The sequence below is a fragment of the Punica granatum genome, chromosome 1 (genome assembly GCF_007655135.1).
Source record: "Punica granatum isolate Tunisia-2019 chromosome 1, ASM765513v2, whole genome shotgun sequence".
Classification (NCBI taxonomy): domain Eukaryota; kingdom Viridiplantae; phylum Streptophyta; class Magnoliopsida; order Myrtales; family Lythraceae; genus Punica; species Punica granatum.
Genome location: NC_045127.1, coordinates 8,118,885 through 8,130,332, shown reverse-complemented (window position 1 = coordinate 8,130,332; position 11,448 = coordinate 8,118,885). Strand labels below are relative to the sequence as shown.

At 44.0% G+C, this 11,448-nt stretch overlaps 2 protein-coding genes across 2 annotated transcripts; both read left to right on the top strand.

The window, feature by feature from the left end:
* Window positions 1–1,074: 1,074 nt before the first annotated feature.
* LOC116192723 lies at window positions 1,075–5,492 on the top strand. The gene is made up of 2 exons (XM_031521346.1): window positions 1,075–1,648; window positions 2,077–5,492. The coding sequence occupies exon 2, from the start codon at window positions 2,241–2,243 to the stop codon at window positions 5,067–5,069; it is 2,829 nt and encodes a 942-aa protein (XP_031377206.1). The 5' UTR covers window positions 1,075–1,648; window positions 2,077–2,240; the 3' UTR covers window positions 5,070–5,492.
* A 1,111-nt stretch (window positions 5,493–6,603) lies between these two features.
* LOC116192724 (B3 domain-containing protein Os01g0723500-like) lies at window positions 6,604–11,340 on the top strand. The gene is made up of 7 exons (XM_031521348.1): window positions 6,604–6,884; window positions 7,671–8,166; window positions 8,497–8,666; window positions 9,108–9,579; window positions 9,951–10,114; window positions 10,383–10,699; window positions 10,961–11,340. The coding sequence occupies exons 1-6, from the start codon at window positions 6,786–6,788 to the stop codon at window positions 10,653–10,655; spliced, it is 1,674 nt and encodes a 557-aa protein (XP_031377208.1). The 5' UTR covers window positions 6,604–6,785; the 3' UTR covers window positions 10,656–10,699; window positions 10,961–11,340.
* The last annotated feature ends 108 nt before the right edge of the window (window positions 11,341–11,448 follow it).

The following is an 11,448-nucleotide window of genomic DNA, read 5'->3' as shown; positions in this document are numbered from 1 at the left end:
ATCATGTGAAGCAATATCGAGAAACCTAATAAACAACTTTCCCACCGTAAGAGCTATTTTGATCCGAGCCATCCGATCAACACAAATATGGCACCTTGATACCTTTAGAAAATGCATGTACAATTAGAACCTTCACGATCTCTTATCTAGACAAAATTAATTGCACATTTTCACGACAATTAATTCTTTTTTTTTTAGTATGTACCATTGTATCTGAAAGCCTAATAAGTTTCAACTAATATAGGTCAAGCCAAGTTAGTCCACTAAAGGATAAAACACTTACAGTGTGAATGAAAGAAGAATGTCAAATAATTTAAATCAATTCACATTGATTTCCTCTTTAATAGATAATACATGAGATGATTATAGTACCCAAAACACGTAGTAGCTAGGGGGACAAAAGGAGGTAATTTCCTCGTTTGAATTTCTAACCAAATTGATGATTTTTATACTTTACATACATTTTTAGTTTAACTCCCTAATAAATATCTCCCTTATTCACTGTCCCTTTTAGAACTACTCCATCCATATGTAATTATTGAATTTGCTTTTAGCCAAAAAAAAAACATGGATTACTTTTTTCTTTCTCATATAATCTTCCATATTTCTCATTAATGCTTGATCCATCTAAACTTTTGTTCCCGACCATTTAGTGGCTAGAATAATAGACCGAAAGGAATTAAATTACAATGTCCTCAAACCCTATTTTCATTCCATTTTATCGCGTGATATGATCCAACTTGTCAGTTACATTGACATATCACGTTATATCTAAAGCATTACCCCCAATACTACAGCCAACAATTAAGCACGTCTTGCTCGCATTGATCAAACCCGTCCTCGGAGCAGCCCTATTCTCAAGGGGACCGATCACGACACGATAATACGACTTAAGGGTACTCCCGGATATTGATGAGGCCGGTTTAGTGGAACATTGGGTGAGGGGTAGAAGTGGGAAATTAATAAAAGAGTGGGGATGGGAGGAGGTGTAATAATTAATGGTGGGGTTCGAGAGAGAGAGAGAGAGAGAGAGAGAGAGAGAGAGAGAGAGAGAGAGGGAGGGAGAAGGGAAGGGGAAGGGGGAAAGGAAAGCAAAGGGAGGAGCGGGCCAAAAACAGAGCAAAGGCAAAGCATTGAATGCACACATGTTTGTATCGTATCGACCCCCTCCGCCATAGTAAATGCGGGAATTGATTGTCTCGCCAGTGAGTTTATTATCATTTCCTCTCTCTTCCTCCCACTCTCTCCACCCAAAAATCGATTCTTTCGGTCTTTCCTTGCATTTCTTCAGCTGTGAGAGTGGCAGGAAGTTAAAAATCTAGAGAGAGAGAGAGAGAGAGAGAGAGGTAGAAGACAGTGGTAGTCGAGTGGTTGGTGGGATAGTACAGACGTTGGGTGCGGGATCCGTTGCTGTTGTTTCCGGCTCTCTCCCTCTTTCCTTCTCCTTCCTGCTTGTTCCTCCTCCGTGGCGTGAAATCATTCAGCTGATTTCTGGGCTCCTCGGTGCTGTCTTCAGTTCAGAAGAGCAGCCGGAAATGGGCTTCGCTGCTTTTGCCCATTAACTCTCTCCCCTGTGATTTGATGGCGAAGTGAAGTTCCGAGGTTGTCTGTTTCCGGGGCCATTTCTGGGTTCACGACAGCTTCAAAGGTCTTGATTCTATCTGCTCGCTGTAGATTTTCCGTGCAGCTTTCTTCAAGCGTAATGTCATTCTCTTTGCTGAAAGAGCCGAGCTGCTTTAGTGTTTCGTTCTTTTGATTTTGAAAAGAAATTGTGGGATTTTGCTTTTGCGGGCTGCGTTTGAATCTCACTTAAAGTTGGGGCCTTTGGGAGAATTTCGATACTGAAACCCCTTAAAATCAGGTCGGGGGGGAAGCCTTAAAGCGAAGCAAGGCAAGGAAAGAATGGGTTCTCTTCTCTGATGGCATTAAAGACTTGATCCTAATCAGGATGACACTTTGTTTCTCTTTATTCCCCCTTTAGTACCAAGTTTTGAATTCCTTTCCTTTGATCTGAGGATTCTGGAGGTAGTGCCTTATGCGAGAATCTTCTGTCTTTGTTTGGTTTGAATGTTTTAGGTGGTAAAAGGGAAAGTTCCTGACCCAGCGCCAAGAGCTACTACTAAAGCTATGGAATGTCAAGAACTTTGAAAAGCTGAGACAACGTCAGTTAACTGTCTGAAGTTTTCAGAAAAGAACTGCCTCAAATCTGCTCTGGTTTTGGGGGAGTGAGACTGCGAGTGATGCATCTTTCAATATGGAAGCCCATATCTCACTGCGCTGCGATAATCTTCTTGGAGAAGAGAACCCGGCGGAGGAAGGGTTCGGGTTCGGGCTTGACTGGGGATGCGAAGAGAAAGCCCTCTATGCTCCGGAAGTTGCAGGAGAACAAGCTCAGAGAGGCCCTTGAGGAGGCTTCCGAAGATGGGTCCCTCAAGAAAACACGGGATATTGACCAAGAAGAGTCCCCGTTGGAGGGGGATGGGGGCTTAGGGAGATCGAGGTCCCTCGCTCGTCTCCATGCCCAGAAGGAGTTCCTCCGGTCAACTGCCCTCGCTGCCGATCGCACTTACTCCAGCGAGGAACCAATCCCCGAGCTCTCCGATGCCTTCAACTTGTTCCTCACTATGTATCCAAAATTCGAGTCTTCTGAGAAGATTGACCACTTGAGGTCTGACGAGTACTGGCACCTCGCGGATCCTTCTTCAAAGGTATGCCTTGATTATTGTGGCTTCGGGTTGTTCTCTTACCTTCAGACCCAACAGTACTGTGAATCATCTGCTTTTAGCTTGACGGAGATTACTGCAAACTTGAGCAATCATGCCCTTTATGGTGGGCCCGAGAAGGGCACCGTAGAACATGATATCAAGACTAGGATTATGGACTACTTGAACATACCCGAAAATGAATATGCCCTCGTGTTCACTGTCTCTAGAGGGTCTGCATTTAAGTTGCTCGCTGAATCTTACCCTTTCCAAACAAACAAGAAGTTGCTAACTATGTTCGACCACGAGAGCCAGTCGGTCAATTGGATGGCCCAGAGTGCTAAGGAAAAAGGTGCAAAGGTTCATAGCGCGTGGTTCAAATGGCCAAACATGAAGCTCTGTTCCCGGGAGCTAAGGAAGCAGATTTCGAGCAAAAAGAGGAGGAAGAAGGACTCTGCTACTGGGCTCTTTGTATTTCCTGTTCAGTCGAGGGTCACTGGGGCCAAGTATTCTTACCAGTGGATGGCCTTGGCACAGCAGAACAACTGGCATGTGTTGTTGGATGCAGGTTCACTGGGGCCCAAGGACATGGACTCTCTTGGGCTCTCCTTGTTTAGGCCTGACTTCATCATCACCTCGTTTTATCGCGTGTTCGGGTCTGACCCGACAGGTTTCGGGTGTCTGTTGATAAAGAAATCTTCCATGGGAAGCCTCCAGAACCAGTGCGGTCAGGCTGGTACAGGAATGGTGAGGGTGGTGCCTGTATTCCCGCAGTACTTGAGTGATTCGGTGGATGGGTTCGATTTGTTTGGTGGAGCTGAGGATAATGAGATAAACGGCAACAAGGAAGAACAGGCCCTCCCAGAAGTGAATGGCGGGTCCCAGATGCCCGCTTTCTCGGGTGTGTTTACTTCTAATCAAGTGAGGGACGTGTTCGAGACTGAGATGGAGCAAGATAATAGCTCAGAGCGGGACGGAGCAAGCACAATCTTTGAGGAGGCTGAAAGTGTTTCGGTGGGTGAGGTCATGAAGAGCCCAATATTCAGTGAGGATGACTCATCGGATAATTCATACTGGATTGATCTGGGGCAGAGTCCAGTGGGATCCTCAAGTCCACCCTTACAGTCGTCGTGGGTCTTGGGCAGGAGAAACAATAAGCTTCTCTCCCCAAAGCCTGTGTCAAGGATTTCCCGGAGCCCAATGTATGGTGACAAGCGGGCCAACCATAAGCTCGATGAAGAACCAGTTCTGTCTTTTGATGCAGCCGTGCTGTCAGTTTCGCAGGAGCTGGACAGGTTTAAGGATATTCCTGAAGAGGAACAAGTAGAAGTAACCAATGGGAGCAGCGACAGAGTTAACGGATCCCATTACTGTGGAGAGATCCAAGAAGAAGATGATATCCACGCAAATTCCGCCTTAAACGGGTTCAGAAATGATGATGGGGCGACTAGGGCCTCTCAGAATGACGATCAGGGGGGGCTGTCTAAGGCTGAAATTTGCAGGGAAAGGAACGAGAGCGCGATCAAAAGAGAGACAGAAGGAGAATTCAGGTTACTGGAAAGACGGGAAAGAAGTAGATTTGATGGAAGCAGATTTTTTGGGCTAGAAGAAGGGGATCAGGCATCAAGCATGGGCCGTAGGGTATCATTTAGTACCGAAGACAATATCCACAGAGAGAGTCTGGGCCGAATATATGAGCCTGGCGAAGTTTCTATGGGTTCTCTGGGAGAAGACGATTTCTCCATCAGTAATGGAGATTATGAAGATGGACAAGAGTGGGGAAGGCGGGAACCTGAGATAATCTGCCAGTATTTGGATCATGTGAACATGTTAGGCCTCAATAAGACCACCTCTCGTCTTCGGTATCTGATCAATTGGCTCGTCACGTCTTTGCTTCAGCTGCGGTTACGGGCACCAGATGGATCCTTAGGCCTGCCGCTGATACAGATATATGGCCCGAAGATCAAGTATGAGAGGGGTGGGTCCGTGGCTTTCAATGTGCGGGACTGCAGCGGGAGAGCCGCTTGGGTCCCTCCTGAGGTCGTTCAGAAACTGGCTGAGAAACACGGAATATCACTCGGGATTGGGATCCTGAGTCACATACGAGTGGTGGACTTACCTAAGCAGCAACAGCAGCAGGGTGGGACCCTCGATCCCAAGTCGATGGCCCTGTGCAAGCCTGTGGCCAGCAATGGACAAGGGGGAAAGAATGTATTTTTCCGGGTCGAGGTTGTCACGGCCTCGCTCGGGTTCCTGACCAACTTTGAGGATGTTTACAAGATGTGGGCCTTTGTGGCCAAGTTCCTAAACCCGTCTTTCGTTGAAGGGGACGGGCTGTTTACGGTCCCAGAGGAGGTGGAGACATAGCATTAGCCCCTCATCTTCTCCTGCAGAGCTCGGGTTCGGGTGAGTGAGAAGGGGAAGGGTGTAAAGGTACATAATTTTTTTTTTTGTTTCCTTCCTATTGTTGTCTGTGCTTTTTGGGAGAGGATCCCTACTGAGAAGATGGATTTGTTAATTCTTGGTTTTTGTATGGTCACAACTTGGTTAGTGTACTCTATGGTATAATCGCTAGTCGTTTCTTCTTCTTACATAAGTCAGGATTATGTAGAGTTATAGCTTTGACAGCATATTATATGGTCAGTTCTAGCTAGGAAGTTACTGGACAAGTTTGGGATGAAATCCTCGGGAGGATTTTCGAGTTATTGCATTATACTTTGATAATGTCTCTGGCCGCTGGCGCCTTCTCTCACTCACTCTGAAGTTACGATTCTGCAATCATTCTTCACATACTCCGTCTTCTTCCCTGTTGCCTTCATTGTACTTTTCCCGAGCGACCAGCGAGCATAATGTACTGAGGTGGTTCGGTTTTGCCTGTTTCTCAATTGAAATGCGCGGGGTCTGAAACGGAACGATGGAGAATTGTAATAGAGGTTACCACGTTAGCAGATGTAACATGAATCTGAACATGGACGTTGAGTTGAGTGTGGGCCGGCTTTGACTTTGACCCTGCCCCGTCTCTTGTCTCAACGACAGAATCTCAAAGGACAACCTTTTCTGCGGTTCCTCGACCTGCCAATTTTTGTCTTGTTTGTGTTGCCTTAGCTCAACAATCTTCAACGTTCACCTCGTTTTGATGAACTAGACAACAACAAAGCCGTAGCCTTTTTTTTTTTTTTTTTGGTCTGGTGGCATCGGAACTCACTTCCATGTTCATCGTTGTCCTGTGTTCGATTTGCGCCTCGAAGAAGCCAATTTGTTTTCTCTGCAGAGTATAACTCAACGGGAATCGGAAAAGAAAGTCGAACCTAATCTCGCCCTCATCTCGGCAGCAAAAAAAGCAAGCACAAACTGACCGAATAGTCGATGACTTAGCCTAAAAGGGATAGCAGATTGGATCGGGTTTCTCATCTCGGGAGATTCTTGTACTGACTATTGCATTTGGACGGTAGTATTCTTTGAAGGTCGACCGGAATACGGCGAAGGGAACTTCCTGGGCTTCCAGGGGAGCCGGATTGATGATGTCTGCGGTCTGCCTCCTTCGCCTCGTCTCGAATTATATCCCCGCCTTGAGGACGTACTGGGTTTGCAATTTCTCGGATTTTGGGCTGAAGCCGGCCCAATTGATGGGGCCCAGGCCCACTTGTATCTAGAAGGCCAACATTATCATGGGCTCACTTGCATGCATGAATGTTCCCAAAATGTGATCCTGTCTTTACAGCTGTCGTCATATCATTGGTTTTTTCTTCAGACGTGGCAGATGGGCCCAACGCCATTTTTTGTGGTCCCGAGGTCTCTTAACCATGGCTACGTGCTGTCAGAGCCTTCCCCACGCGCTTCACCGGCGGATAGAAACTCCACGCCCCCGACAAGACCAGCTGGAGCTGGAATCGCCGCGCGTGCACTGTACGCTCCCCAGATCGGTGCCAAGTATCCTCACACTCTAAAATGCCGCACTGAAGCAGAAACCGGGGGAATCTCTCTCCTCATGATCTTCTCCATTTCTCCGGTGACAATCCTCGATTTTCCGGCAAGATTGTTGCATGTTTGGTCGCTGAGATAGCTTCGGCGGGGGTTTCTCTCATGGGCGAGGCGGGAGCTCGTGATCGGAAGACGATGCCTCGCGGGAAGCTGCCTCATTTCTACGAGATTTACTCCTCTGCTTCGAGCCCAGAGCGACTGGTAAATTCTTGATGTTCTGGGTCTTTGCTGTTCCTGTCTTTCTTCATCGTTCATGTCGGCTTCCTTTGGTAGTTCGTTTGATGGGTGCAGTCCAAATTAGGGATCTTCTGCTGTTGGTGTTGGAAATTAGCAAATTTGGGATTGTTTGCTTTTATTAGAACAGTGAGATAATCACTTATGGCGATGAACACAAGCGGGATTGGAAGTGCATTCTTCAAAAACAGTGGGAAAATTTGCACATAGTGCTTTCAATTAAGAGAAGCAGGTAGCTTCCTTACGATCGGGTGGAGATGGAGTGACCGTCCTGATATGGATAGTTTTCACTTTTCAGGTTTGAATCCGTGAGAAATAATCATTGCGGGCGAGACATGCCGATATTTTCCTTAAAGGGACTCGATAATTTTCCGTTTTTGGTTTTAGGAGTAGTTTAAGAGGTGGGAAAGAGAGAGCAAATGCAAGTGAAAAGTTTGTTCTTTACATTGTCGTTTACGCACTTTTTTCTTGTCGGAAAAATTGAATGCCTTGAGAACCAAGTAATGAGAATCATCCTTCAGGTCCTAACCGGATAGTTGCTGTCAGTACCAAAGGTGGGAGCTAGGTCTAAATGCAGCTTCTTCGACTGTGGATAAGTTGAAAATCTTTTGTCAATATCAGCAGCATCTCTTAATACTTCCTTTTATGTTGTTTCCGCTCTTTATGTTGCTTCCACTCTATAATATATAATCTTTCCATGGAAGTTTATGTTTCTCCTCTTTCGTATTATTGATTGATTTTGATTTGTCACAGAAAATCCCTTCCAAATTCACCAGATACATAGAAGGGAAGTCTTCTGGATTGGCTTCTCTGGAGGGCCCAAGCGGGAATATTTGGGAGGTTGAATTGATTCATGAGAAGGATAGTGTGTCTCTCCACTGCGGGTGGCCCACATTTGTGAGGGACAATTCAATCATATCTGGTGACCTCTTGGTCTTTAGATACGACGGTAATTTGCATTTCTCTGTGCAAATCTTTGACGAAACCGCATGCGAAAAAGAAGTTGCTTTTCATGCCAAATGCAGTCAAGACCCGAGCGATTATGGTGATGGAAATGGAGATGGAGAAAGGGGGAAAGATGAGGCAACTCATTGTTCGAAGGATCTAAATAAAATGAAGCTGTGCCAAATTCCTGATGATGAAAGGTACTGGATTGAGGATGTCATCACAGTAGCAAAGCACCAAACCTCAAATTTATTGGCAGAAGCTGTCATCCCTTTGCGATCAGTTGCTTGCAATGAAAAATGTGGTAATGTTACTGATTTCGATTTTTTGTTTTTCTCTATGTCCTTAAGAGGGAAATCTTGGTTTTCCATCAATCCAAGCGATAAGTTTCCAGGCCTGCAGTTTCCAACACTCTAATGTTACGATAGTTTTGTGTTACTTTGTTTCTTATACAGTTTTAGTTTGAAGCTTTATTCAGCCTTTTCTATTAAGTAAGATAGACCCTTGAAGTGTTTGCTCTTAGTTACGGATTCACGGCCTCTGAGATAATTTGATTTTACTTTGTTTGTCACCTGCAGTCAAGCACCCCAAATTCCTAATTGTTGTGCGCTTTTCAATTTTGAATGGAGATTAGATATGAAGAACGGGAGCGTCAAGGGACAGGAATTGGACTTGCCTAGCAGCTCTCAAATCTTAAGGTCATCATCTGCTGAGGAAAAGAAAATAGCCCGATCTTTCACTTCTTCATTTCCATACTTCGTGAGAGTTATGAAGAAGTTCAATGTCAGTGGATCATATACACTGGTGAGTTTGTAGTTCAGGATTATATTAGAGATACGCATTGCATAGAGAATAAATTTATCATCACTGTCGTAATAAACTATGTTAATAGGAATTGATGTCGCTCATGAATTATGAATTTGATGGATTATTAGTAGTGTGAGATAGGTGATATTGAAATTGTTGGTCTCTAGTTAGCCTTTTGGGATTACGTTGATCAGCTAAAGCACAAAGAAAAAGGATACTTGGCTTAAAGTTCTCCCTCTTTTTCCCCCTTTATTAGTCTTTTTTCTTCTTGTTGCATATTGGGCTATATTTTAAGTCATTGCGGACAAATATGTGTTTTTTTTTTGAATTTTCTGCTTAATTAAAATGATTCATTTTACTTTCTCAAGAAAAATTTAATATATGGTTCATCCATGCAAATTTCGTTTCTCTTACCAACTATTTATGTGGTGAATGCAGAACATTCCATATCAATTTTCCATGGAGCATCTTCCAAAATGCAGAATATCGATTGTTCTTCGCAATCTTAAAGGAGAACGTTGGACTGTAAACTCCGTCCCAACAACAAAAGTCCACACTAGTCATACCTTTTGTGGTGGTTGGATGGCCTTCGTTAGAGCAAACGGTATCAAAGTGGAAGATATATGCGTGTTTGAGCTAATCCACAAGTGTGAACTGCGAGTTCATATTCTTGCTGGTCCAACATGCAATGATAACGAGAGAAAGGTTTCTAATGTGTCGGCTGTTATTAGTGGTGCCAGTTCGGAGGAAGAACCTGATGGCATAAAGAGGAAGAAGAGAAAGTCTATGGTAGTGAATTCGCAAGTTCTCAAGAAGGTAAAGAAGCTTGATAAGAAGAGTCTGAAAACTTCTTTGGAAGGTTCTTCCAGTAGCATGAAGAAACATACCAATGCATCAAAGAGTTCAACAGGTAGAGCAATACACTTGCATTTCAGAGCTCTTGTAGGGGAGAAATCGGAGTGTTTTAAAGGGTCCAAAGAGTTATAATCTATCTTAACTAATGATTGTTTTGGAATCATAATAATCAAGGGTTTTGTTCACCCAGCGTGAAGAAATATTCTAGACTAGGCTTAGAGAGAAGGAAAAGTTTTACCTGATAAGTCATCACAACTACAGAGAGAATATTTATAATAAGCATGATTTGAGTTTTCCATCATAGGGACGACTTTTTTCTCTCCGCCCAAGAACTACAAATACTTTACTGAAAGTGGTTAATCAATCAAACTGACACTCGACATATTTCATTCTCTTCCTTACTTCTGTACTCTTTCGTGGGGACAGTTGGTAAAGCCAGTGTTGGAACTGCAGCAAGTTTGCAAACAAACGATTGCTTGTCCACCCTATTATCTCTTCATGAACAGAAAGTGGCTCGTTCCTTTAGATCGAGTTTCCCCAGTTTTGTTCGGGTAATGAAAAGGTTCAACATCAGTGGCTCGTATACACTAGTAAGTTTCTTATCTACCATTCTTTTATCTCCCTTGTTTTTTTTTTTAAATGCATTTCCCAACATCTTGAGGACCCTCCTATGAGTTAAGGGTTGCATGTTGGTAATTTTATTTCACAAAAGCAAAGTTTCTCTCTTCCTTGTGGGTTTGAGGGTCCTGCTCGAAGGGCTTTTAGAAGTCTTATACCAGTAACCCCTTACATAAGTTGCTAATGTTTTCTTTAAATATCTCCAGCTTCATTTTTTTTTTATCTGTTCTTGTTTTGCAGAAAGTCCCGCACCAGTTTTCCATGGCATATCTTCCCCAGTGCAAGACTGAGATTATCCTTCGGAACCTAAACGGAGACTGTTGGACTGTAAACTCGGTCCCAGACTCGAAGGGAAGATTATCCCACACTTTCTGTGGCGGGTGGTTATCGTTTGTCCGAGACAATGGCATTCAAATGGGAGACACATGCATCTTTGAACTCGTCGGGAGGTTTGAGATGAGAGTGCACATATCTGAGGATGGAAGAGGAGCCATTGTAGGAAATCACTCATGACACCGACTGAAGAGCGAGACTTGTTAACGTGGGAGTTTTCTTAGGTGAGCTGTTGATTATTTATTTATTTAATTTAATTATTTTTGTGTTGTCATTGGTTTCTTCTGAGAAATCTCATCTGATCTTTGAGGTTTTTTTTTTTTTTTTTTTTCTTTCCCTATTGAGGCGGGATCAGTTTTTTGGGTTTCTGTTGCAAATGGAGTTGTCAATTTAATTATTCAGTATACCACTCACCAAATTTCTGCAAAGCCATATCATAACCAATTTCAACATGATATCTTACGAATTTCATCTTGTGGATGCAGTATACTTGCGGCTTCCTGTATACTAGATCTGGGGAAGTAAGGAAAGGTGGGTTGGGTTTTCTCAAGGTGAGCGGGCTGAGCGGCCCCGATCTATAATGTACATATCCTATTACCCACCAGGAATTGCTCGATCATTGCAGCAACATCGCAGTCTTCTTGGTCGTCTGTTAGCTGTTTCCTATATATGGATATGTATCTGAGCAAGTGTTGGATCTGATCTAGAGAATATCTGCTCCTTTTCTTTTCCCTTTTCCGGGGTGTTTGATATGCTTTGGTGTGAGAACGAGATGGTCGACAATGGAAACCGTAGAGGTACAGTGGAACTTGTAACCAGAACTTTCTTTATTCATCTTAACAAAAGTTAAAAGTTTCATCTCGAATCTGTCATACCCCTACCCATGGGATTATATTGGCATGACCTTTCCTTGGAGTACCCCCCACAATGCGGAGTCGTCCATGGGGAGCCATCACTCCGGAGTTCGAAGAAA

Coding starts and splice junctions, on each gene's coding strand:
- LOC116192723 (XM_031521346.1), top strand. CDS start 2,241: ATGCATCTTTCAATATGGAAGCCCATATCTCACTGCGCTGCGATAATC.
- LOC116192724 (XM_031521348.1), top strand. CDS start 6,786: ATGGGCGAGGCGGGAGCTCGTGATCGGAAGACGATGCCTCGCGGGAAG. Junction 9,580..9,950: donor TGCATCAAAGAGTTCAACAG/GTAGAGCAATAC, acceptor TCGTGGGGACAG/TTGGTAAAGCCAGTGTTGGA. Junction 10,115..10,382: donor TCAGTGGCTCGTATACACTA/GTAAGTTTCTTA, acceptor CTTGTTTTGCAG/AAAGTCCCGCACCAGTTTTC.